Source organism: Hyla sarda, chromosome 6 (assembly GCF_029499605.1).
Source record: "Hyla sarda isolate aHylSar1 chromosome 6, aHylSar1.hap1, whole genome shotgun sequence".
In the NCBI taxonomy this organism is placed as follows: domain Eukaryota; kingdom Metazoa; phylum Chordata; class Amphibia; order Anura; family Hylidae; genus Hyla; species Hyla sarda.
The window spans coordinates 179624196-179650653 of record NC_079194.1 but is presented as its reverse complement, the minus strand read 5'-3'; the positions used below and the strand labels follow the sequence as shown (position 1 = coordinate 179650653).

The window sequence follows — 26458 nt, the reverse complement described above, 5'->3', positions numbered from 1 at the left end:
CTAATTTTCCGTCATTATACTAGGAAAATCTCAAATTATAAATCCAGCTTTAGATGTGATGAGGATTGAGATCATGAAACTCAAGATCACTCTGATGTGATAAATCAGACACAGAGAAGCATTTCCAGAGTTTAATACCGGACCACAAGATCATGTTTCACAATAGACCTATTTGTTTAGAAGCTGCTTTCGTACTATAAAAGGAGAACATACTAGGACACAAATATTTGTTAAGCAGCATAGAAATTTATACAAATACAGTTACTAGAATTTCACCCTGACTGTGGAAAACATCAACAAGGTGGAGCCTTGTTTACTCCATTATTATATCTGTATGTTATCCTATGCCAGACCTTCTATTTTAGCCATTCGTCCAAGAATTCCACTGCAAGCCAGGCTGACATAAGGCACATTATAAATATAAGTCCTCTTCTTCTCCCCTCTTTCGTTGATACAGGACTCATCTCTTTTTCACTCCTTTTTTTCGGGGAGCATTAGGGTTCACCCGCCTTCGCCCAGCTCCTACCGCTCCATCTCTGATGTTTAAATTGGCAGCACGGCTGTATATGTCGTTTTCTGCAAAGGGTGATGCTCCGGCAATGTAATCTGGGTTAAATACATCTGTTTTGGATCTTGCCTTTTTGGAAAGACGCTGCTGTGGGAAATTCTGGTCCCACACTAAATGTGGGTTTGATGCATGCTTGCCACCTTGTGGGGCTGGCAATGAGTACTGTGGGAAGACAGATAAATATGGTGAAGACATGTTGCTGACCAGTTTGACTGTTATAATATTGCTGAATACTAGCGTATCACAGCACTATCTTGAAAACACAAGCAATGCCAATCCTCATGTACATAAATTCAAGCGCTCTGATTTTTTTTCTTTTCTTATAAAGTGCAACATAGGTTAATTTTAGAGAGTAATGTAGAAGTTTGTGTGCATTGGGCTTACCTGTTTTAGCTGATGTGGCATGGGTTTTTAGACAGATTTGTTTCCGATTCAGAGCAGAAGTGTATATGCTGCCTATATTTAACCCCTTAAGAATGAAGGGCGTACCTGTACCTGTAAAAAAAAAAAAATCTATCCTGGCAGCTCAGCGGAGCCAAATGGGACCACCCCGGTGAAACTGTGGTGTCCCAATCAGTTTGGAGGACAGCAGGAGGGCCCCTACTTTCCTTAACGCGTGAGCAGCCTGGCGCAATCGAGCATCGATAACACTGAACAGTGCTATGCTATGACATAGCATTGAACAGTGAATGCAATCAGAAGATTGCATGTAATATTCCCCTATGGCAGTGCTTCTCAAATAGTGGGGCGCGAGGCTCCGTAAAAGGGTTGTCAGTGTGGCTGCCTGGGAGAGACGCTTTTAACTTCGGCGTGGCACGCTGCTACGTTCAGACGTGAGGTCACGTCACCGGGGTGACGTGACCTCACGTCTAAGCGCAGCAGCCCACTATGTCGGAGTTCACTGTGCCACCGAGCAGTGCGCCCGCCGCCCCGCTTGCCCTCAGCGTACAGAGCCCCGCTTGCCCTCAGCGTACAGAGCCCCGCTTGCCCTCAGCGTACAGAGCCCCGCTTGCCCTCAGCGTACAGAGCCCCGCTTGCCCTCAGCGTACAGAGCCCCGCTTGCCCTCAGCGTACAGAGCCCCGCTTGCCCTCAGCGTACAGAGCCCCGCTTGCCCTCAGCGTACAGAGCCCCGCTTGCCCTCAGCGTACAGAGCCCCGCTTGCCCTCAGCGTACAGAGCCCCGCTTGCCCTCAGCGTACAGAGCCCCGCTTGCCCTCAGCGTACAGAGCCCCGCTTGCCCTCAGCGTACAGAGCCCCGCTTGCCCTCAGCGTACAGAGCCCCGCTTGCCCTCAGCGTACAGAGCCCCGCTTGCCCTCAGCGTACAGAGCCCCGCTTGCCCTCAGCGTACAGAGCCCCGCTTGCCCTCAGCGTACAGAGCCCCGCTTGTCCTCAGCGTACAGAGCCCCGCTTGTCCTCAGCGTACAGAGCCCCGCTTGTCCTCAGTGTACAGAGCCCCGCTTGTCCTCAGTGTACAGGGGCTCTAAATGTTTTCTTCTTCCTAGGGGGGGCATTCTTCCTAATTGAGAAGCACTGCCCTATGGGGACTATAAAAATTTGTAAAAAATAAAAAAACTAAGTTAAAAATAAAAACAATTGAACCGCACGGTCAATGGCGTTTACGTAAAAAATTACCAAAGTCCAAAATTGCATATTTTTGGTCACTTATTATACCCTAAAAAATAAAAATAAATTTATTAAAAGGAGTACTCCGCCCCTGGCATCTTATCCCCTATCCTAAGGATAGGGGATAAAGATGTTAGATCGTCGTGGTCCCACTGCTGGGGAATCCGGGGATCGCCGCTACGGCACCCCGCCATCATTACTGCACACAGCGAGTTCGCTCTGTGCGTAATGAAGGGCGATACAGGGGTCGGAGCAGCGTGACATGGCTCCGCCCCTCATGACATCACGGCCCGTCCCCTTAATGCAAGTCTATGGCAGGGGGCGTGACGACCGCCACGCCCCCTCCCATAGACTTGTATTGACGGGGCGGGCCGTGATGTCACGAGGGGCGGGGCCGTGACGTAACGATGCTCTGGCCCCTGTATTGCCCGTCATTACGTGCAGAGCGATCTCGCTCTGTGCTGTAATGATAGCAGAGTGCTGAAGCAGCGATCCCCGGGGTCCCCAGCAGCGGGACCCCGGCGATCTGACATCTTATCCCCTATCCTTTGGATAGGGGATAAGATGTCTAGGGGCGGAGTACCCCTTTAAAAAGCTATCAAAAAAGTCCCATGAAAAAAAAAAAAATGGTACCGATAAAAACTTCTGATCACGGCGCAAAAAATGAGCCCTCATACAACCCCCGCATATGGAAAAATAAAATAAAAAGTTACAGGGGCCAGAAGATGACAATTTTAAACATACCAATTTTGGTGCAAGTAATAAAAAAAATTATAAAGTAGTAAAATAAAAACTACATAAATTAAGTATCTTCGTAACCGTATGGACCTACAGAATATCTATATATATATAAAACTCAACGTGTGTGTGTGTGTATGTATGTATATATATATGTATGTATTTATGTTCCACAAAAACTTTCATACGGCTAAAGATATTAACATGAAACTTGGCACACATGCTACTTATATGTCAACAAACATAGGATAGGTAATTTAACCCTTACTCACCCCCATTTTCCAGGGGCGGGGCTTATGTTTAAAGTCCCATGCAAGTCAATGGGAAATATATGTTACTGCATAACTTCCAAATGGCTGGAGATATTTCGATAATACTTGGTCACATGTTACTTATATGGCCACTTAAAATATAGGATAGTTAATTTAACCCTTAAACTACCCCCATTTGTGAGGGTCAGGGTTTTTTTGATAGGAGGACGGGATAGGAGGACGGGATAGGAGGTCGGGATAGGAGGCTACTAGGCTAAATATACAGCAACAGAAGAATGCAGCAGCACACTGCCTGCACAAGGATATAGGTGAAACATGAACATGCAGGTAAAACATGGAGAGCTATACAGCTATGGTGTAATAGATGCAAATGTTGAACTATGAGATAGTGAGGCACTAAGCTTGCAAATTTGTCTCCGCCGGCGGTCAAATAGCTTGGACCGTCCCACCGCGATAAGGTGGCCTCATTGGGACGGACCCTACACTGTGAATATGCCTCTGTGAACAGTTCAGTAAGCATGGCAGGATCTGGAACATCCAAGACACCTTATATACACCTAATGGAGGTGGGTGGGGTGCAAGGCCAACATGGAGGTAGCCACTCCCCCGTATGTGTAATACAGACAAAGAATAAGTCAGCCAGCACTTTAGTTGATACCAAACTATTACATACATATATATCCTTGTGCTGGCAGTGTGCAGTGTGCTGCTGCATTGGTAGTGCACAAAACATGCCCTCATATGGGTCTGTAGGTGGAAAACTGAAAGTGTTATGTTTTTTTTAGAAGGTGAGGAGGAAAAAACAAAAGTGCAAAAATGAAAAAACACGTCATCCTTAAGGGGTGAATGAATCGTCTTGTTTTGCAATGACAAGTGCTGGAGTGTTATCACTGCAATTCACCTAACGTGACCAACCTAAACACCTGACTATACTCCAGCAACCAGAAGCCTAAACTGCTGAGACTCATAAGGGAGTTGTTAGTTGTCAGTGTTTGTTGTTGTCATTTTACAGTACATCCATCTTTACAGTACATTCATTATTAAAAAAATGTTTTTTTTTTCTTTTTCTTTTTGCCATGATCCAAAAATGGTTTACCCTATATTCACAATTAAGGAGTTTTATGAAGATTTGAAGTTTTAAGGCTACATTAGTGCTTGTACTACTACCCCCATCATGGAACAGAGTTTGTTCCATGGTGGGGGTTGTAGTACAGGGGCTGAGGGATTGATCGCACCAGGTTTCACTTCTGAGACCTGATGCGATCAAAAGTTATTAAGCAGGGGAGCGGACGGCATGCTCCGCAACCCTGCGATGTATCAGTGTGTTTTAACTTTCATTTTTGAATCCCCCGCGGGAAGCCCTGAATGGCCGATCAGGGCTCTCAGCGAGAGATTGAAAAATGAACTTTGAGAGTAGCTGGGGCCAAAGAGCACTGTGGCGGGCAAGATATATAGCGCTGCAGAGGGGGGGGCAGACATATAGCCCATATATCTAGCCCCCCAGCAGCGCATTAGATATGACCCCCGCCTGCGCATTAAATATATACCCGCTGGCGCATTAAATATATACCCCCCGCTGGCGCATTAAATATATACCCCCGCAGCGCATGTATTTGTGCTCTCGCAGCTCTTCTATATACATATGCCCCTACCGCCATATGAATGAAAAGTATTTCTATTAGCAGCGTATAGAGCCGTCTCCCAGCACTATGCGCTGCTAATTGAAATACTTTTCATTCATACGGCAGCAGGGGCATGTGTATATAGAAGCACTGGGGGGGGGGCAGACATATAGCGTTATCTGCCCCCGCCCCCCCCCCCCCCCAGTGCTTCTACATACATATACCTCTGCTGCTATATGAATTAAAGATATTTCTATTAGCAGCGCATAGTGCCGGGAGCCGGCTCTATATGCTGCTAATAGAGATACTTTTCATTCATACGGCGGTAGGGGCATGTGTATATGGAAGAGCTGCGAGGGCACAAATACATGCGCTGCGGGGGTATATATTTAATGCGCCGGCGGAGGGTATATATTTAATGTGCCAGAGGGTATATATATTTAATGTGCAGGCGGGGGTCATATCTAATGCGCTGCTGGGGGGCTAGATATATAGGCTATATGTCTGCCCCCCCCTCTGCAGCGCTATATATCTTGCCCCCCACAGTGCTCTTTGGCCCCAGCTACTCTCAAAGTTCATTTTTTCAATCTCTTGTCGAGAGCCCAGATCGGCCATTCAGGGCTCCCCGTGGGGGATTCAAAAATGAAAGTTAAAACACACTGATACATCGCAGGGTTGCAAAGCATGCCGCCCGCTCCTCTGCTTAATAACTTTTGATCGCATCGGGTCTCAGAAGTGAAACCCGATGCGATCAATCCCTCAGCCCCTGTACTACAGCCCCCATCATGGAACAGACTCTGTTCCATGATGGGGGTTGTAGTACAAACACTAATCTAGCCTCCCCAGCTGTCTGCAGACTCCCACAGCCAGGGAATTACTACTCCCATCATGGAAAGAAGTCTGTCCTCCCTCAGCACTGCAGGAGTCTGCTGATGTCACCTCTTCTGAGCATGCTCAGAAGTAATAACGGATATAATAAACTGTGTGCAAACAGATAACATAAAGGCTCATTCGTCAGCAATAGACTTCAATGTTAAAAATAACGGCCGTTAATTTACCAGTTTCTTGTGACGGAAGAAAAATTAGTGCATGTGCCGTTATTTCTTCCGTCACAACTAACGGCCGTTATTCATGACAGACTATAACTGGTCATAAAGGATAATCAAAAAATCCCATAGACTTTAATGGGATTGTTTAACAGCTGATTAGCAGGGCTTTTCTAACGGATGTTTGTAACGGATGAATTTTCATAGTGTGAAAGCAGCCTAAGGTATTACAATGCCACCTTGTGGTCAAGTGCAGAAAAAAAAAATGTAATTGTACTAACAGCACAAATCCACTAAGAAATTGAATATTTTGACCGCTATACAATGCTGCGCAAGTAACTGAGGACTATCCTCACAAAATTAGGGAGTATTAAACTGTGATATTAGAAGCATTGAGCATATCCACATGCTTATGAAGGGTATGCTCCAGTATATTTGTACATTTGTTCCTGTCTTACCCGCAGCCCCTGAGTGTTGAGAACCTTTGGGTTTCGAGAGAAATGAACGTGGAGGCTACCATCTTCATCCACAGACACAGCGACCTTCTTCAGCGTCTTATTACCACAGTTGGGACAGAACACCTTGGTCATATCGGCTGTGGTCCTGAAATTAAAATTGGAGAAATATTTTATTTGGCAAATTGGGTGTCACCTCTTACAAACATTCTGATTTGTTAAAATTCCTGATGCCTGTACAAAGAGGGTATGTGGTCCTAACTGTCTCATGTCATGATCATGTGACCTTTTTTTGGTCTTATAAATGTGAGTTTTAATGGATTCTTGTATGCCATGACTAAGGGCCAGTGAGTCCTGAAACGCGTCTGCATTTTTGTTTTGTATGCTCATATTTGTTGTGGATCAATAAAGAGACCTGCTTTTACCACACTACCGGAGCTGGAGTACGTTTCCTTGATAGATATGTGGTCCATACAAAGAAAATATTGCAAGTGGACCATAATGCCGTCATTACCAAAGCCTAAGTAATCAACATTACCAAGTTTCCATCCCAATTTCCAACTCACTTGAAGCAGCCATGACAGCGCAAAATGTAGTTCCTGGTCTGGCGGATCAGCATTCCATCCACAGAGAGCACATTCAGCCCCATCTGCAGGAGCACGTTCTGAGGGCAGGAAAACAGAGTTAAGGTACTGAGGGTCTTAGGAACTAAATGTACATTTTTAACAGGGAGCCTGTCATCACTTTCATGCTGCCTGAACTATGAGTCATTAGGGCTATGTCTGGTGGCACTGGTCTTGATTGACAGCTCACTCCCTATACCCAAACAGGAAGAAATTTATCAATCAAAGCTGGAAGATGAAGCCACTGGATTGCTCTGATGACTCAAGGTTCAGCATTGTAACAGTTCCTATATTATATCTCACTGCTATGATCACTCGAGAAGCAGGGCTCTGTGCACTGAGGGCAAGCAGGGCTCTGTGACACACTCCCGGCTCACACAGAGCCCTGCTTCTCCTGCTCCCACCTCCTGTTTTTGGACTCCTCATAGAGACACACAGGTAAAAGCTGCAGGGACAGCATTTTTTTTTACCCAAAAATATACAAGTTTTTAAATCAATGTAATAATACAAATATACATATCTTAATTGTATTGTAATGTATTATCTACATTATATCAAAGGTTTTTAACAACAGGTACACTTTAAAGGGAAACTCCGGTGGAAACGAGTAGAATACAAATGTTTTCAAATCAACTGGTGCCTGAAAGTTAAAAAGATTTGTAAATTACTTTTATTTAAAAATCTTAATCCTTCCAGTACTTATCAGCTGCTGTATTATTGCTGTATTCCAATGTCAGGAACTGTCCAGAGAAGGAGAGGTTGGCTATGGGGTTTGGTCCTACTCTGGACAGTTCCTGACACGGACAGAGGTGTCAGCAGAGAGCACTGTGGTAAGACAGAAAATAACTGCACAACTTCCTCTGGAGCATACAGCAGCTAATAGGTCCTGGAAGAATTAACATTTTTAAATAGAAGTAATTTACAAATCTTTAACTTTCTGGCACCAATTGATTTTGAAAAATAATAATTTCCACCAGAGTACCCCTTTAATAGGACTTTTTGATTGTTTTTTTTCTGGAACAATATGCACCAAAAATAAGCGATTTTTTTAATTTTAAAACATTTCCACCTTTCAATGTGCTGTTTCATTACATAAGAATATTTTAAAGGGGTACTCCGTTGTAAACATAAGATGTTGGATCGCGGGGGATAAGATGTTGGATCACGGGGGTCTCCGCTGCGGCACCAGTCATTCGGTGCTTGGAGCAAACTCCACTCTGTGCCCGTTGATGCCGGCCACCACGCCCCCTCCATTCACGTCTATGGGAGGAGGCGTGATGGCTATGTACTAGCAGCCACACCCCCTTCCATAGACATGGAGGGGGCGTGGTGCGACTAAAGAAAGCGAAAGCTGCAAGCCAGGACTCCCACGATCTAACAGCTTATCCCTTATCCTTTGGATAGGGAATAAGATGTTTACAGCGGAGTACACCTTTAATACTTTGAAACCTGACTACCACATTTATTTTTGGTTTATTTGAAAATATGAAGGTGGGGGGGGGGGGAAGATTTAAACCTTTATAATGAACGGGGTTTATTCACATTTATTAACTTTTATTTGGACATTTACCATATTTATTTTTAGTCCCCATAGGTAACTATAACCTGCAATATTTCGATTGCATACAGCGAACAATCAGTGCTCAACTTGTATAGGCTGCCTGCACAGATGGGGTGCCGATAGGATGGTATGGAGGAAGGTTTAGGACCTCTTTCCATCCTCTGATGGTCCCGATAAGTTCCACTAAGCAACTAGGGACCTGTATTTTAATACTCTAGCTGTCGCAATCAAAGTTGATTGCGGCATCTAAAAGTATTAAAATACAGTTGTCAGTTAATGCCGCACATCACTTTGATCAATGGTGTCCAATAGCAGCCTGGACATAGACCAGGAGTGGGTGAAGAGCATACATTTATGCCCCGTGTACTTTAGGGGATGAAAAAAAAGAAATAAACATACATTTCATGAACTTTCTGTAAAGGTTTTTCCTCGAGCTTATGAGGAAACCCTAAAGAGCCCGTCTACAGCTCCATAGGACCAGAAGAGATCGTCCGTTCCTTCCTAGTCTTCACCATGTTTTAGTGTATATTATTGTAACTAGTGAAAGGAATATCGCTCATTCACAACAACGAATATCCTTATGAGTGGCAGGGCGCATCCAGAGTCTAGTCTTGGGAGGGGCACTATCAGAGTATTGTGCAGTGGTTAACACGCCCCCCCCCCCATAGACTTGCATTGAGGGGGTGTGGAGTTACGTCCCAAGAGGCCTGGCCGTGATGTCACAACCCCCGCAGCCAGAGTTCGGAACAAAATGTCCCGAACGCTGGGGCAGAAGAGTACTCCTTTAAGTATGCAGCATAGTTCACTAGGTTGTCAGCCTAGCCCCCCCCAATTAGGTTGTCAGTTGTCAGCATAGTTCCCTCCCCATTAGGTTGTCAGTTGTCAGCATAGTTCCCTCCCCATTAGGTTGGCAGTTGTCAGCATAGTTCCCTCCCCATTAGGTTGTCAGTTGTCAGCATAGTTCCCTCCCCATTAGGTTGGCAGTTGTCAGCATAGTTCCCTCCCCATTAGGTTGTCAGTTGTCAGCATAGTTCCCTCCCCCATTAGGTTGTCAGTTGTCAGCATAGTTCCCTCCCCATTAGGTTGGCAGTTGTCAGCATAGTTCCCTCCCCATTAGGTTGTCAGTTGTCAGCATAGTTCCCTCCCCATTAGGTTGGCAGTTGTCAGCATAGTTCCCTCCCCATTAGGTTGTCAGTTGTCAGCATAGTTCCCTCCCCATTAGGTTGGCAGTTGTCAGCATAGTTCCCTCCCCATTAGGTTGTCAGTTGTCAGCATAGTTCCCCTCCCCATTAGGTTGGCAGTTGTCAGCATAGTTCCCTCCCCATTAGGTTGGCAGTTGTCAGCATAGTTCCCTCCCCATTAGGTTGGCAGTTGTCAGCATAGTTACCCCCCCCCCCCCCCCTACATTAGGTTGTCAGCATAGGTCCCCATAGGGATCGTCCAATTATCGGTTTGGCCAATATTCACAATTTTGGAAGTTATCGGTATCGGCAATTACCTTGCCAATAATGCCCCCCCCCCCCCACTGCACCGCAGAGAAGCGGGTGGCAGCGGCGGTCTCGGGCACCGTAAAAGCCATTGCAGTTCATTGATTTAAAGCGCCCGCTTTAACCCCTTAAGGACCCAGCCATTTTGCACCTTAGGACCCGGCCATTTTTTGCACATCTGACCACTGTCACTTTAAACATTAATAACTCTGGAATGCTTTTAGTTATCATTCTGATTCCGAGATAGTTTTTTCGTGACATATTCTACTTTAACATAGTGGTAACATTTTGTGGTAACTTGCATCCTTTCTTGGTGAAAAATCACCAAATTTTATGAAAAATGTATTCACATATACAATATGTCTACTTTATATTTGCATCATAAAATTGACGAGTTCTCACTTTTGAAAGACACCAGAGGGCTTCAAAGTTCAGCAGCAATTTTTCAATTTTTCCCAAAATTTCCAAACTCACCATTTTTTAGGAACCAGTTCAGGTTTGAAGTGGATTTGAAGGGCCTTCATATTAGAAATACCCCACAAATGACCCCATTATAAAAACTGCACCCCCCCCCCCCCCCCAAGTATTCAAAATGACATTCAGTAAGTGTTTTAACCCTTTAGGTGTTTCACAGGAATAGCAGCAAAGTGAAGGAGAAAATTCACAATCTTCATTTTTTACACTCGCATGTTCTTGTAGACCCAATTTTTGAATTTTTACAAGGGGTAAAAGGAGAAAATGTATACTTATATTTGTAGCCCAATTTCTCTCGAGTAAGCACATACCTCATATGTCTATGTAAAGTGTTCGGCGGGTGCAGTAGAGGGCTCAGAAGGGAAGGAGCGACAAGGGGATTTTGGAGAGTACGTTTTTCTGAAATGGTTTTTGGGGGGCATGTTGCATTTAGGAAGCCCCCTATGGTGCCAGAACAGCAAAAAAAAATAAATAAAAAACACATAGCATACCATTTTGGAAACTAGACCCCTTGAGGAACGTAACAAGGAATAAAGTGAGCCTTAATATCCCACAGGGGTTTCACAACTTTTGCATATGTGAAAAAAAAAAAAATAAAAAAAAAATTTAAAAAAATCACATTTTTGCAAGGGTTAAAAGCAGAAAATACCCCCAAAATTTGTAACCCATCTCTTCCGAGTATGGAGGTACCCCATAAGTTGACCTGAAGTGCACTACGGGCGAACTACAATGCTCAGAAGAGAAGGAGTCATATTTGGCTTTTTGAGAGCAAATTTTGCTCGGGGGGCATGTCGCATTCAGGAAGCCCCTATGGTGCCAGGACAGCAAAAAAAAAACGACATGGCATACCATTTTGGAAACTAGACCCCTTGAGGAACGTAACAAGGGGTACAGTGAGCATTTACCCCCCCACTGGTGTCTGTCAGATCTTTGGAACAGTGGGCTTTTCCCAAAAATTTTATTTGCACAGCCCACTGTTCCAAAGATCTGTCAGACACCAGTGGGGTGTAAATTCTCACTGCACCCCTTATTACATTCCGTGAGGGGTGTAGTTTCCGAAATGGGGTCACATGTGTTTTTTTTTTTTTTTTTGCGTTTGTCAAAACTACTGTAACAATCAGCCACCCCTGTGCAAATCACCTCAAATGTACACGGCGCATTCTCCCTTCTGGGCCTTGTTGTGCTCCCCCAGAGGACTTTGCGCCCACATATGGGGTATCTCCGTACTCGGGAGAAAATGCATTACAAATTTTGGGGGGCTTTTTTCCCCCTTTTACCTCTTGTCAAAATGAAAAGTATAGGGCAACACCAGCATGTTAGTGTAAAACATTTTTTTTTTTTTACACTAACATTCTGGTGTTAGACCCCAACTTCACCTTTTCATAAGGGGTGAAAGGAGAAAAAGCCCCCCCAAATTTTTTAGGCAATTTCTCCCGAGTACGGCGATACCCCATATGTGGCCCTAAACTGTTGCCTTGAAATACGACAGGGCTCCAAAGTGAGAGCGCCATGCGCATTTGAGGACTGAATTAGGGATTTGCATAGGGGTATTCTACGCCAGTGATTCCCAAACAGGGTGCCTCCAGCTGTTGCAAAACTTCCAGCACGCTTGGACAGTCAACGGCTGTCCGGCAATACTGGGAGTTGTTGTTTTGCAACAGCTGGAGGCTCCATTTTGGAAACAGTGGCGTACCAGACGTTTTTCATTTTTATTGGGGAGGGAGGCTGTGTAGGGGTATATGTATATGTAGTGTTTTTTACTTTTTATTTAGTGTAGTGTTTTTAGGGTACAGTCACACGGGCGGGGGATTACAGCGAGTTTCCCGCTGCGAGTTTGAGCTGCGGCGCAAAATTTGCTGCATCGCAAACTTGCAGCCTGATACTCACTGTAAGCCCCCTGCCCATGTGAATGTACCCTGTACATTCACAGGGGGGGGGGGGGGGGACCTCCAGCTGTTGCAAAACTACAACTCCCAGCATGCACAGTCTATCAGTGCATGCTGGTAGTTATAGTTTTGCAACAGCTGGAGCACACAGGTTGAGAAACACTGAGTTAGGAAACAGACAATGTTTCCCAACCATTGTGCCTCCAGTTGTTGCAAATCCACTACTCCCAAACATTCTCAGGCATGCTGGAAGTAGTAGTTCGGCAACATCTTTAGAGCCAGATGTTGCCGAACTACAACTCCCAGCATACTTGGAGTTGTAGTTTTGCAACATCTGGAGGACTACAGTTTGCAGACCACTAATACAGTGGTTCCCAATCTGTGCCCTTCCAGGTGTTGCAAAACTACAACTCCCAGTATGCCAAAACTGTCCAGGCATGCTGGGAGTTGTAGTTCTGCAACATCTGAAGGGACAGCTGTTACAGAACTACAACTCCCAGCATGCCTGGACAGTAAGGGCATGCTGAGGTTTTGCAACATCTGGAAGGGCACAGTGGTCCCAAAACTGCGGACCTCCAGATGTTGCAAAACTGCAACTCTCAGCATGACTGGACACCAAGGGCTGTCTGGGCATGCTGGGAGTTGTAGTGTAAGGGGACCAGATGGAGCAGTCCAGATCGGTTTACGGCGGTCTGGACTGCTGCAAAGGTCCCGCGCCGCCGCCGAAGATCCACTCACCTGTCGCCGCTGCCGCCGTCTCCACCGCCGGGATCCGGGTCTTCAGGGACGAGGTAAGTACCGGGGCCGGGCCCCAGCACTCCCCCGTCCCCCGCCGCATCCTCCGGTCTTCCTCCCGTTCTCTCGGGACTTCCAGGGGCCGGGCAGGGCAGGAGGAAGTAACCGCCCCCCCCCCCCCCCCTGCGATTGGTCGGTTAACTAACTGAGGAATCGCAGGGGATAGGAGGAGGTGACAGGCTTGCCACCTCACTCCTATACTTTAGCATGGTCCTGGCTGTCTGTGACAACCAGGATCATGCAAAATTACCGGTGACCCGATCAGCCCGGTATCGCCGCAGATCGCAGGGGCGATTTCCCTCGCGATTTGCGACGATCGCCGACATGGGGGGCCAACATGGCCCCCCTCGGCGTTTGCCCTGGATGCCTACTGAAGCATTTCAGCAGGCATCCGCTTCCGATCTCTGCCCGGCGCGCGGCAGGGACCAGAAAACGCCATGACGTATGAGTACGTCACGGTCCTTAAAGCCCAGGGTGCAGAGACGTATGCATACGTCATGGGTCCTTAAGGGGTTAAATCAATGATCTGCAGCGGTGTCGCCAGGAGGGGGGGGGTGATAAATAGCTGATAACATACTGATATTCCGGTATAAATTATCGGCTATTGGCCTTAACCTCCACAGATTATCCCTAGTCGTCCCCCCCCCGCCCCGCATTAGGATGTCAGCATAGTTCCCTCCCACATTAGGTCATCAGTTGTCAGCATAGTTCCCCCCCCACATTAGGTTGTCAGCTTAGTTACAACCCACCCATCCCCCCCCCCCCCTCACAGATTAGGTTGTCAGCCTAGTCCCGTCCCCCCCACATTAGGTTGGCAGTATAGTTCCCCCCCCCCCCCCCCCACACACACACACACACATTAGGTTGGCAGTATTGCCCCCCCCCCCCCCCCCAACACATTAGGTTGGCAGTATAGTAGTTTCCTCCCCACACACACACATTAGGTTGGCAGTATAGTTTCCCCCACACACATTAGATTGGCAGTATAGTTCCCCCCCACATTAGATTGGCAGTATAGTACCCCCCCCCCCCACATTAGATTGGCAGTATAGTTCCCCCCCCCTCCCACATTAGGTCGGCATTATAGCTTCCCCCCCCACATTAGATTGGCAGTATAGTTCCTCCCCCACAGATTAGGTTGCAAGCCTAGTCCTCCCCACATTAGGTTGGCAGTATAGTCCCCCCCCCCCCACATTAGGTTGGCAGTATAGTTTCCCCCCCACATTAGGTTGGCAGTATAGTCCCCCCCCCCATTAGATTGGCAGTATAGTGTCCCCCCCCCCATTAGGTTGGCAGTATAGTTTCTCCCCCCCCACGTTAGGTTGGCAGTATAGTTTCCCCCCCCCCACACGTTAGGTTGGCAGTATAGTTCCCCCCCCACACACACACACACACACACACACATTAGGTTGGCAGTATAGTTCCCCCCCCCCCCACACACACACATTAGGTTGGCAGTATAGTTCTCCCCCCCCCCCCCCACACACACACATTAGGTTGGCAGTATAGTTCTCCCCCCCCCCCCCCCCACACACACACATTAGGTTGGCAGTATAGTTCCCCCCCCCCCCCACACACACACACACACACATTAGGTTGGCAGTATAGTTCCCCCCCCCCCCCACACACACATTAGGTTGGCAGTATAGTTCCCCCCCCCCCCACTCATTAGGTTGGCAGTATAGTCCCCCCCCCCCCCCCACACACATTGGGTTGGCAGTATAGTTCCCCCCACACACATTAGGTTGGCAGTATAGTTCCCCCCCCCCCCTACACACATTAGGTTGGCAGTATAGTTCCCTCCACACACACATTAGGTTGGCAGTATAGTCGTCCCCCCGCCCCCCCCCCCCCCCCCACATTAGGTTGGCAGTATAGTTTCCCCCCCCCCACATTAGGTTGGCAGTATAGTTTCCCCCCCCCCCCCACATTAGGTTGCCAGTATAGTTTCCCCCCCACATTAGATTGGCAGTACAGTCCCCCCACCCCACACACATTAGGCTGGCAATATAGTTTCTCGCCACCCCCACATTAGGTTGGCAGTATATTACCCCCCCCCCCCAAACAATAGATTGGCAGTATAGTTCCTCCCCCCCCCACATTAGATTGGCAGTACAGTCCCCCCCCCCCCCACACACACACACACATTAGGCTGGCATTATAGTTTCTCGCCACCCCCCACATTAGGTTGGCAGTATAGTACTCCCCCTCCACATTAGGTAGGCTGTGGCCCCCACAGAGATACAGCCTTAAGCCATATACAGTGTATGGCTGGAGAATGTAGGTCTGTGTACTGCCCCACTTCAGTGCTCCGACCACTGCTCCTCTGGTCAGGGGTCATGATCTACTGCTGTGCCCTATAACAGTAGGTCCTGGGACCAGAGGAGCGGCGGTCGGAGCACCGAAGATGACATGCAGCTGGTAACTTACCATGTGCGCGTCCTCGCTGCTCCGCTCCTATGGGCGCATGCACGGGACATCAATGACGTCCCTTCGTATGCTACCTCCCGCGGGGCCGCAGAAAGGTACCCGGGACATCCTTATGCCCTGAAAAGATCTTTCGGGACACAGGGATGTCCCCGAATGCGACGGGGGAAATTAATCTGGGTAAGGGCAATTGACCCTTTGAACCCCCCTGGATCCACCACTGATGAGTGGAGGGGTGATAGATCCAATTCCAAACAACACTGGTTGGCCTTAGGGCCAGAACCTCCCCCCCCCCCCCCCCCACCAATAAACCACTTGTACTTTTCTGTGGTAAAATACTATTATGTGGATGTATACAAATTATAGTGTGAAAGCTAAATGCTTGGCCCTAGGGCCACAAACACCCCTTCTAGCCTATCCCTGTCCCCAATAAATCACTTATACTTATGGTGGTAAAATACTGTGTGAAAGTATAAAAATGATAACGTGAAAATTAAATGTGTGTTAAAAACAGTTCAATTCTAAACATTACACTTCAAAAATTATTGGCCAAATACAGAGTTATCAGTACTGTGCTGAATGGAAAAAACGCTTGAAATTTTGGAAGGCGCGGCTTGAGGCAGGGGCAGGCCAGGTAGATGGACGCACTCGCCCTGTAATTTTATCCTATACTGCACAGGAGAGAAGTCAAGGTGGGGCTAAGCTGTGTTGAGATTTTGGCTGAAGGACCTGCCATGATGCCACAGGTGGGGCTGAGCTGGCTAAAGAAAATGAAAAAAGTGGGTCTGAGCTGGGGGGGTTGGGGCTTGAGGCACAGGGGCGCCAAAAATCAAAAAAGAAAGGACTCTATTGCATGAAGCGCTGTATAAAGGGGAAGTATTATATGTTGCAGATCACTGTGCACATACTGGCAGTATGAATAAACTGCTATAGAGCTGTGATCTGCAACTCCTAGCATATCCTGACAACCAGAAGCAGTTATGATAGCAGTGCATACACTTTGGGTTACTGCCATTTTTGCATTGCTGATATTGGTCATTGCATGCTGGGAGTTGTACTGTTGTACCAGCTACAGAGCCACAAGTTGCAGATCACTGCTCTATAGTAGTACATGCACAAATTTTACTTATGTGTTACATGCTAGGAGTTGTAGTTTAGGGTCAGTTTAGGTTTTTGGAAAAGCACTTCCTTAATTTTCATTTTGGTGCACTATTGATTGTAACCCATATAGTTTAATGTGTAATTTTAGGCAGCCCAAACTATCTATATTTGCTAGTGAATATGAGCAGTTTTTAAAAACACTAAACACTTGTCCCCCTCCCCTCCACCTATATGTTTTACTTCCGGGCGAAGTCACATTCACCATACACTGTGCAAAGGATTACTGTAGCCTATCATCCTCCATAGTATTCAAAGATTCCAATCAAAGTAGAGAGGCACCCCTCAAAATATCCATCACTGTACATAGGAAAGAATTCCTTTTAAGGCTCATCCCATTGTTGGTGGATACTGTCAATATCAATGGCCAGTTTAACTCTTGGAATAATTGATGATAGTTGCACAACTATTAATTCAATGAATCTGAAAACAATTGTTGGGAAATAATTTGACTATACTGCTGTAATACCTGCATGGCAAAGTCCGTAGTCAGGCAGCCAACTACTACATTTACTGGTGCCTTCATGGCTGCCCATGTCCTGCTGGATCTGTTTGATGTTGCTAGGTGTAATCCAACCTCCCCCATTGTCGTCATCATCATCATCCTCCTCCTCCTCACTGGAAGATTTGTCTGCTTCATGGTCCTGTTTAGTCAGTGAAGCTTCCTTTAGGCTTGTAGTCACAGATACTGACTGGGGCATTCTGCAGGGGCAAAAATTGGTTTAGTATTAGCCACTATTTGCAGTGTTATACTGCCTACCTCCCATTATATATATTGCCTAGTTGTAAACTGCACATATAGCACCTAAAAGAATTCTCAACTCATTTATGGAATGCCCCATTAAAACAAGGCAACATGTCTTCTACAGAGCAAAGTTTATATGAAAGGTTTCCCCAACAATTCACCTACATTATTGGCAGTTACTAGTAACCCAAGTGGAGACCCACCCTCTGTTTTAAACATAGGAACTTCTGATAGCAGGACTCACACTATGGGCTAGGCAATAACATACTGACACATACGCAGCTGGGCCTCCTAACTTAACCCTAGACATACCATTAACTCCAGCAAATCATCCTCGATACTTGGTAGGGGGCTTCTCCAGAAGAAAAACGAATTGAACTCTTTATTCTCTGTGCTTTCTTTAGTCTCCTCTTTTGCCTGTGTCTTCAGTATGTCTTCTTTCTTGCCTGTGGACTGGAGATAAAGAATGTCATGTATTGTTATAGATTTGACAAGATCAGCTCCTTAACCTACTTACAACAGTTTGAGAGACACTTATCTGACCTACATCACTAAGATAACAGTATATCTACGAGCATAAATTCATGTCCTTCACCATATGCAAGGTATCTGAGACCCACCACCAATCACTAGAACAAAAAGGCCTTGGTTTCAGAAAACTTAGGAGGGGGGGTAGCTTCAATACCACACACAGCCTGAAAACAGGTGTGGTGCTGTTTTTTGACGGGATCTATTCCTGGATAAACCTATTGCATTAAAGTTTGTCGGGTGACATTTAAGAAAGGACAGTCATTTTAGCTTTAAGCTGGATTATCCAGCTTTAAAAATAAATTATAATATATATATATATATATATATATATATATAGTATATATATATATATATATTACACTGCATACGCCTGATGCAAGGTATTGCAGTGTGGCCCAGTTCATTTGAATAGGACAATACTGCAGACCTTTAAACTGCTGATACAAACAGTATGACATTTGCATGTACGAAAAGATTTGCAACCGGTGTAAATATTCATGAGGTCCCAGTGCTTGAAGGAGCACAGAAAACCCTTTAAACAAGTAGCCAGTGGTGGTGCCATGGGGTCGGACCTCCCCTGATCTAAATAAGATGGTCTATAGCGAGGCTAGACCATTATTAAACTCACTGTCAATGGACTGATAACATGTCTGAGTGAAGACAAGTGAAACTGAAAGTGTCTTTGGTACCTATCAATCAGTAGAGGTTCTAGCCCCCCTCATTCCCAGTGATGCTTTATTCTGGCATGTCAGATAATATGCACATGTGAAAGTTTTCCTTCATCCAGTCCCATTCCATTTTTGAAGTGATAAAAGCTGTGACAACCACAAAAATGTTTTGTTTTTACCTGGAAGGAAATTGGAAACCCAGCAACATTGACTGGAGCCTCAGGATGTTTAGTTGTGGGTGCTGAAAGAGACCTAGAAAAATACATATATCACAGTTACAGTGTATCGGACATCAAACGAAACATAATGTGACCACTTCATTTAAGCTGGAAACACACATTAGATATTTGTTGGCCAAAAGCTTATTCAGCCAACAGCTATCACATCTGACTGCCCCATACACACGCACACCTGGTTGAGTATGCAGGTGTTAACCCCATGCCAGGTACCTCCAATTACCCCATAGAAGATAGGGCAGCAATGAAATCCAACTGTCTGGTTCTTACTGGAAAAGTTGGGAGGCCAGCTTTAGTCTCTAACATCTTCACTGTAGGTAAAATACAAAGTGTTCTGCATTGTGCAGGGTCTGAAGGGTAGAGTATAGCAATAGATGTCATGCACCACCTTTAGGCCATGCTCAATGTCTTCCAAGTTTGGGATCCCAGAATAACAACACCCTCAACCAAATGAGGTTTCCCACAGCAATGACAATGTTGGGGAGATGTTCCATAACAATGAAATGCTTGGCACTGCTTCATGCTTCTGCTCTTCAATGAAGCCCACACGTCAAGGGTTTTACAGGACCGTCTCTTTAGCTTGCCCAGTCACCAATTTACTGCTATAGAATGTATGGCAAGCTAGTTTTGGCAACCTGTAAGTGTGCAGAATATATTGGCCCTGCTGCAACATCTGTGGGCCAATATGTCATACAAAGCCTGTATGCCTTCAAGCCCTTAGCAGTATCTCATCTGGTAGCCATGCTAGAGCAGCCCAAAAGGGCACTTCAATCTCCTTTAAATTAGACAGTTTTCCCAATAAAAATTATCTTTTTTGTAAATCACTTTCATACATCATCATTCACACATATAAAGTTTCATTAGATTCCAGCTACTTTTTGTGCGTCGTTTTATTCTTACACTGAATATACATGATATGAATGACTTTGGAATATATGTTAGCTGAACAGTAAACTGCACATCTATCTCGTTCATCAAGCAAAGCAGAATTAATAAGCATCTGTTTTTATGGAATAGGTTTTCGTTCCAATATTATATTACAAATGACCTGTTCATTCTGGGTCTTAAAAATACAGTTAAAATATTAGGCATCTGATTCTGGGGAATACGAGTTCATTCCACTATAAACTGCACATATATCCTGTTCATTCTAGGTCTATAAAGCAAAAGGAAAATTATTAGGCATCTGTTTCCATGGAATATGTATTCAATCTAGGATAAACTGCAGGGTGCATTCACATGTCTTTTTTTGCGAATCCGACAGCTGGACGTGACAGAAGAATGTTAAAACCGCCTCCTGCTGTATCCCGTCATACCACATTGATTTCCAGCTAGTGTCTCCGGCCGGCTCATTTTCCAACAGCATCCGTTTTTCTAACCGGACTGAAAAGCGTAGCAGACCAGGTTTTCAGCCCTGTTTAAAAAACAGATACGATCGGAAAATTAGCCATCCGGAGACACTAGCTGACTTCAGTCTGTTCGATTAATCAAATACAGTGCAGATTCATTGCAAACCAAGATGTGAATGCAACCTTAAAGGAAATCTGTCACCAGTGTCACCTGCACTAACCTTTCGGTACCGAGATTAAGCTTCAGCTCCGGCCTGGATTGGGGCACGGACAGGGCTTAGTGGCGTCACTGCTGCTGTTCTGTAGTAGCGGGACCCAGCAGGGAGCAGCAGCAGTGATGTCACTAAGCTCCGCCCATGCCCCATACTGCTGCTCTATGCTGCAGCAGTGCCCGGAGCTGAAGCTAATGGCAAAGATTACCGGAAATCCCCGGCACAGAACGGGACAAGATGAGTACCGTTGTCATCAGAGTCACCTGCACTACCTATCGTTAGCAACAGGTTAGTGCAGGTGACACTGGTGACAGATTTCCTTTAATTCTAGGTCTAGCAAGCACAGAAATGTTATTACGCTGCTATCACTGTCTGTCAATTGCAGGAAATCCCTTAGGGATCAGTTTATTTGGAATTTGTTAGAACACCATTAGCTTTACATAAACCCAGTTAATTCTTGGTTTTCAAATAAAAAATTTTATGCCTTCCATTTTTTTATTTCACCCATCAGTTATAACGTTTATTCTTTTTAGTATGTCCCTATACTGCTATAGCATGGAAAGTATTGTAAATATCTTTATCAGGACAGCCCTAACAAAACCGGCTCTCTGGGAATGTGGAGGGGGCCAGTTACCTTCTGTGGTGGCTCTTTTCTTATATGTTCTGTACCAACATGTTCAACCTCAAGCTGATAGGTGAGGGCAAGGACCTTGATGTCAGTGGCGGAGAGGCTGACATAATCTCCGGTCTTCTTAGAGAAATCTGTCACTGTAGAAGAAAGACACAATGACCAGACAGCTGACAAATGCTCCCAATATATTAATAATGTGCACATTGTCACATATTCCCTTGAGCTTTGCTTTAAAAACAGGGCCCATATTATACAGTTCAACTATAGAGAAAATAATAGTACAAACTCTGCTGTCTGGGCATGCTGGGAGCTGTAGTTTTCTAATTCCCATAGAGTTACAGATTGGAAAATCATTGATCAGGCATCAGGTAAGGGTCTTGCTGTGTGTGCTACATAGGCCTTCACTTTCATAGCAGAAATATTATACTGCAGCATTCCTCAATCTAGTGGTCCTCTGCTGTTACACAACTACAACTCCCATCATTCCTGAACAATCACTGTCTAGCTGGGCATGCTGAAAGTTACATTTCAACACCATATTACAGTGTTTTTCAACCAGGGTTGCAAAACTACAACTCTCAGCATGCCCGGACAGCAGTTTTGCAACTGCTGGAGGCACCCTGGTACATGATACAGTGATCCCTCAACTTACAATGCCCTCAACATACAATAGTTTCAAGATACAATGGTCTTTTCTGGACCATTGTAACTTGAAACCAGACTCAACAATACTACAGACAGTGCAGATCTGTGAAACATGTCAATGGCTGGAAGAACCAACCAATCAAAATGGGCATTCACTAGTAAAACCCCTGTATTACTGAAGCATATGCACTTAATTCCTGTCTGGTAGCGCCCCCTACAGTACAGGGAGGTATTACATGTTCTGTACTCTTTACCTGCGCCAGGGTTAGCTGCTCCTTTGGACACCAGGTAAGGGTGGCTCCATGTTACTTTTTTTTTTTTTTTTTAGGACATTGTGTCCTCTACATAGACCAGTGTTTCCCAAGCAGGGTGCCCCCAGCTGTTGCAAAACTACAACTCCCAGAATGCCCGGACAGCCTTTGGCTGTCCGGGCATGCTGGAAGTTGTAGTTTTGCAACAGCTGGAGGCTCCCTGCTTGGGACACACTGACATAGAGTGATTTACAGCTTCCAGATGATCTTTCTTACTTTTCTATGTAAGGATTTGCTTTATCTAAATTAGTTATCTACTTATTTTTCTATTTTTGGATGACATTTTGGTGCCTTTAGAACCAATTACCAGGTTTCCATAGAGTTCTGGCCTCAACATACAATGGTTTCAACATACAATGGTTGTCCCAGAACCAATTAATATTGTAACTTGAGGGACCACTGTACAATACTCTTATTATGGGAAGACAACCAGTCACCCTATCATTGCCTTTCATTCATTATGAGACTTGTAGTCCTTACCCAGCTGGATGTTCTCAGGTTTGGGTTCTCTGAACAGAAGATCATAGGGCAGCACTGCCAGTCGCCTCCTGGTCGGCTTGTCCCTGATCTCGTCCACCACGTCCGGCACGGTGTAGATGTGAGCCCCGATCTCCTGCACAAACATAAGGGTCCAATAATCAGACCATGTATATACACTTCTCCCTACCTATATCTCTACTGCCCGCTCCGCTCACCTGTAATACGGCATTCCTAAGAAAAGCTCCGGCATCCGCCACAACATGCGACACTTTGGAGGACGCCATGTTTTTTAAGCTGACCCTAAAGTTCAGCCAATCAGAGAGCGCGATCACGTTCTAACTTTTTATTTTTACTGCAGTATGTTGTCTCCATCTGGTGGCCGATAGAGAATACTGCAGGCTGTACTGAGTCAGTATGATCCTCATCACAGAGTTCTGTTAGTATAGTTGACACAAGCTATTTTAAACCTGTGCAGAGGAAAAGTGGAGCAGTTACCCATAGCAACCAATCAAAACATTTATTTTATTTTTCAGAGGCCTTCTTAAAAATGAAAGCAGCAATCTGATTGGTTGCTATGGGCAACTGCTCCACTCTTTCATCGGCATAGGGTCAATAAATCTCCCCCATATTTCTTTCACATGCTACTCTCTGCATTTGTATCATTGGAGGAGATTTATCAAAACCAGTGTAGAATGGCGCAGTTACCCATTGCAATCAATCAGATTTCTTCTTTCATTATTTTGTGGCCTTTTAAAAAATAAAAGCAGCAATCTGATTGGTTGCTATGGGCAACTGCACCATTCTTCTTCTACACATGTTTTGTTAAATCTACCCTATTGTTCCTGCTAGAGATAAGCGAACTTACAGTAAATTCGATTTGTCCCGAACTTCTCGGCTCGGCAGTTGATGACTTATCCTGCATAAATTAGTTCAGCTTTCAGGTGCTCCCGTGGGCTGGAAAAGGTGGATACAATCCTAGGAGACTCTTTCCTAGGAATGTATCCACCATTTCCAGCCCACCGGAGCACCTGAAAGCTGAACTAATTTATGCAAGATAAGTAATCAACTGCCGAGCCGAGAAGTTCGTGACGAATCAAATTTACTGTAAGTTCGCTCATCTCTAGTTCCTGCTACTGATTCTACACCTTGGCCTACACACACTATAGGGGAGATTTATCAAACCTTGTGAAGAGGAAAAATGGAGCAGCTGACCAATCAGATTCCAGCTTATTTTTCTGAGACCTTTTTAAAAATGAAATCTGGAATCATATTGGTTGCTATAGGAAACTACTCCACTGTTCCTCTGCCCAAGGTTAAATAAATCTCCCTCAGTGGGATGTATGTGCGTGCTTTCCATCTGCTTATGTTGACTGTAAAAGTAGCATGCTTTTTGAAGCAGTTTTCTTTTTAAGGTGTACGCGCCCATTCACGTCATGTTTTGCCCACACATTATCAGTATACATGGGCACCCTGTTAAGGGATAATTCTGGGATATGAAAACTTACTCCCTATCCCAGTGTTTCCCAACCTTTATCACCTTGGGAAACCCCTCGTAAAAAAAATTTCCGTGGGGTACCTACCCTACCGAATTTGCTGTGCAAAAAAAATTATAAAGGGGGGGCGGGGGAAAAGATGCAACGTACTACATCATTTTTCTCTGGGTATGTAGATTACAGTAATTCACATGTGATGTCTTCTACAGTCAGTATCATTCATTTCTCTTCTCCATCTGGTCCGGGTCATCGTAAAAAGAATTTCCAGTCACAATTCTTCACCGTTAAATCTTCAAAACAAACATATTAGGCTCCTCACTTTTTCTGCATCAGCCTCCAGATTCCCCTTTTACAAGTGAAGAGGAAAACAGGGGCGTATAGGTGTAAAGGGGTGTAGAAGAGTGTACATGGGTGACAGGGGGGCATAGGGGTGTAGAGGAGTGTACATGGGTAACAGGGGTGTTGGGGAGTGTATATGGGTGACAGAGGGGTGTAGAGGAGTGTACATGGGTGACAGATGGGTGTAGAAGAGTGTACATGGGTGACAGGGCGTAGGGGTTGAAAGAGGGGTGTACATGGGTGTAGAAGAGTGTACATGGGTGACAGTGAGGCGTAGTGGGTGACAGAGGGGTGTAGAGGAGTGTACACGGGTAACAGGGGTGTTGGTGGTGTAGAGGAGTGTACATGGGTGACAGAGGGGTGTAGAGGAGTGTACATGGGTGACAGAGGGGTGTAGAGGAGTGTACATGGGTGACAGAGGGGTGTTGAGGGGTGTATATGGGAGACAGATGGGTGTAGAAGAGTGTAAATGGGTGACAGGGGGGTGTAGGGGGTGAAAGAGGGATGGTCAGGAGTGACAAGGTGGTAAAAGAGGGGTGGACAGGGGTGACTAAAGGACAGAGGGGTAAATAGTGGTGGTTGGACATTGGTGATGGGGGGTAGACTGGGAGTGGTCAGAGGGGTGGTGAACATGGGCGACGGGCAGAAAAGGTGGACATGGATGACAGGAAAGTGGACAAGGGTGAAAGGGGGTACCAGACAGGTGACAAAAATGGGGGGGGGGGGGGGGACAGGAGTGACAGAGGGTGCAGTACCTTAACTTAAGCTGAGCTGTTTTTCAATGCCCTTCTGCAGGGGGGTGGGAAGATGGTTCTGGGGCTGGGAGGATGGTACTGGGCCGGGAGGATGGCTGGTCCAGGGGCCCAGAGGATGGATGGTCCTGGGGCCAGGAGGATGGATGGTCCTGGGGCCGGGAGGATGGATGGTCCTGGGGCCGGGAGGATGGATGGTCCTGGGGCCGGGAGGATGGATGGTCCTGCGGCCAGGAGGATGGTCCGGCGCACCATCCCCATTGCAAATATCCCCTTCCCGGCCTGCGTGCCTGTGACTCACTCATAACGCCGCAGGGGGGGAGGCGGGCTTCCCTTCCCCCCTGCGACGCCGTGATTCACAAAAAATTGCCGAAGCGTCGCGGTACCCCGGGCAGGGCCTGACGGGACCTCTGGGTTCTGGTTGGGAATCGCTGCCCTATCCTAAGGATAGGGGCTGAGTTTCAAATTGCGGGGGTCTGACCGCTGGGGCCTCCTGGCTCTTTGGCAAAATAGTGCGTCGACCACGATATGGGAGATCGCGGTCGTGCTCTTCTAAAAAGGTAAGAGGATGTTTACTGTGGTGTATTTTCAGTGGGAAGATTTATCAAACCTTGTGTATAGGAGCAGTGGTACAGTTGCCCATAGCAACCGTTCAGATTTCAGCTCTTATTTTTGGTGTGAACGAGGCCCAGCTGGGTCACTAAGGCCAAAAATGTGTGTAATGTCCAACGGAAAATACAGATGGGCATTCCGCACATTTACTTGATGCGGCACTAGGACCGTTCAGGAAATGCGCTGTCTCCACAGACGGCAATTCATTTCCAAGCGGAATCCACAGAAACATAGAACAGGTTCAACATTTCTGCAGATGCCGTGGAAATTCCGACATGTGCACAGTGCAGCAGAATCGCATTGAAATCAATGGGACTCTGCTGCAGCGGAATTTCCGATCTGGATATTCTCACCATGTAAACATAGCCCAACATAGCCTGATGATCATATATTGTCACCCAATGAGCCAATGAGGCGAAGGGACCTGCTCAATGGGAAATATTAAACCTATGAAAAGCTGCACCTTTAGCAAGTGAGATATACATATATATATATATATATATATATATATATATATATATATATATACAGTATTTCTATAATACACGCCCTATATAGTGCATGGACTGGCTCTATTCTATACACTCACAAAAGAGTGGATAATGTCACAGGGAGCTATAAGAGCAGTGTTTTCCAAGCCGTGTGCCTCCAGCTGTTGCAAAGCTACAACGTCCAGCATGCCCAGACAGCCAAAAGGCTGTCCGGGCGTGCTGGGAGT

At 45.9% G+C, this 26458-nt stretch overlaps 1 protein-coding gene across 1 annotated transcript; it reads right to left on the bottom strand.

The window, feature by feature from the left end:
- Nucleotides 1-117: 117 nt before the first annotated feature.
- NOB1 (NIN1 (RPN12) binding protein 1 homolog) lies at nucleotides 118-26451 on the bottom strand. The gene is given in 12 exon segments (XM_056525912.1): nucleotides 118-730; nucleotides 6329-6473; nucleotides 6892-6989; nucleotides 17206-17256; nucleotides 17258-17438; nucleotides 17783-17934; nucleotides 18860-18921; nucleotides 19082-19091; nucleotides 21112-21245; nucleotides 22545-22677; nucleotides 22760-23011; nucleotides 26330-26451. Coding segments are annotated over 11 exon segments (1305 nt in total). The 5' UTR covers nucleotides 22829-23011; nucleotides 26330-26451; the 3' UTR covers nucleotides 118-460.
- Nucleotides 26452-26458: the final 7 nt, after the last annotated feature.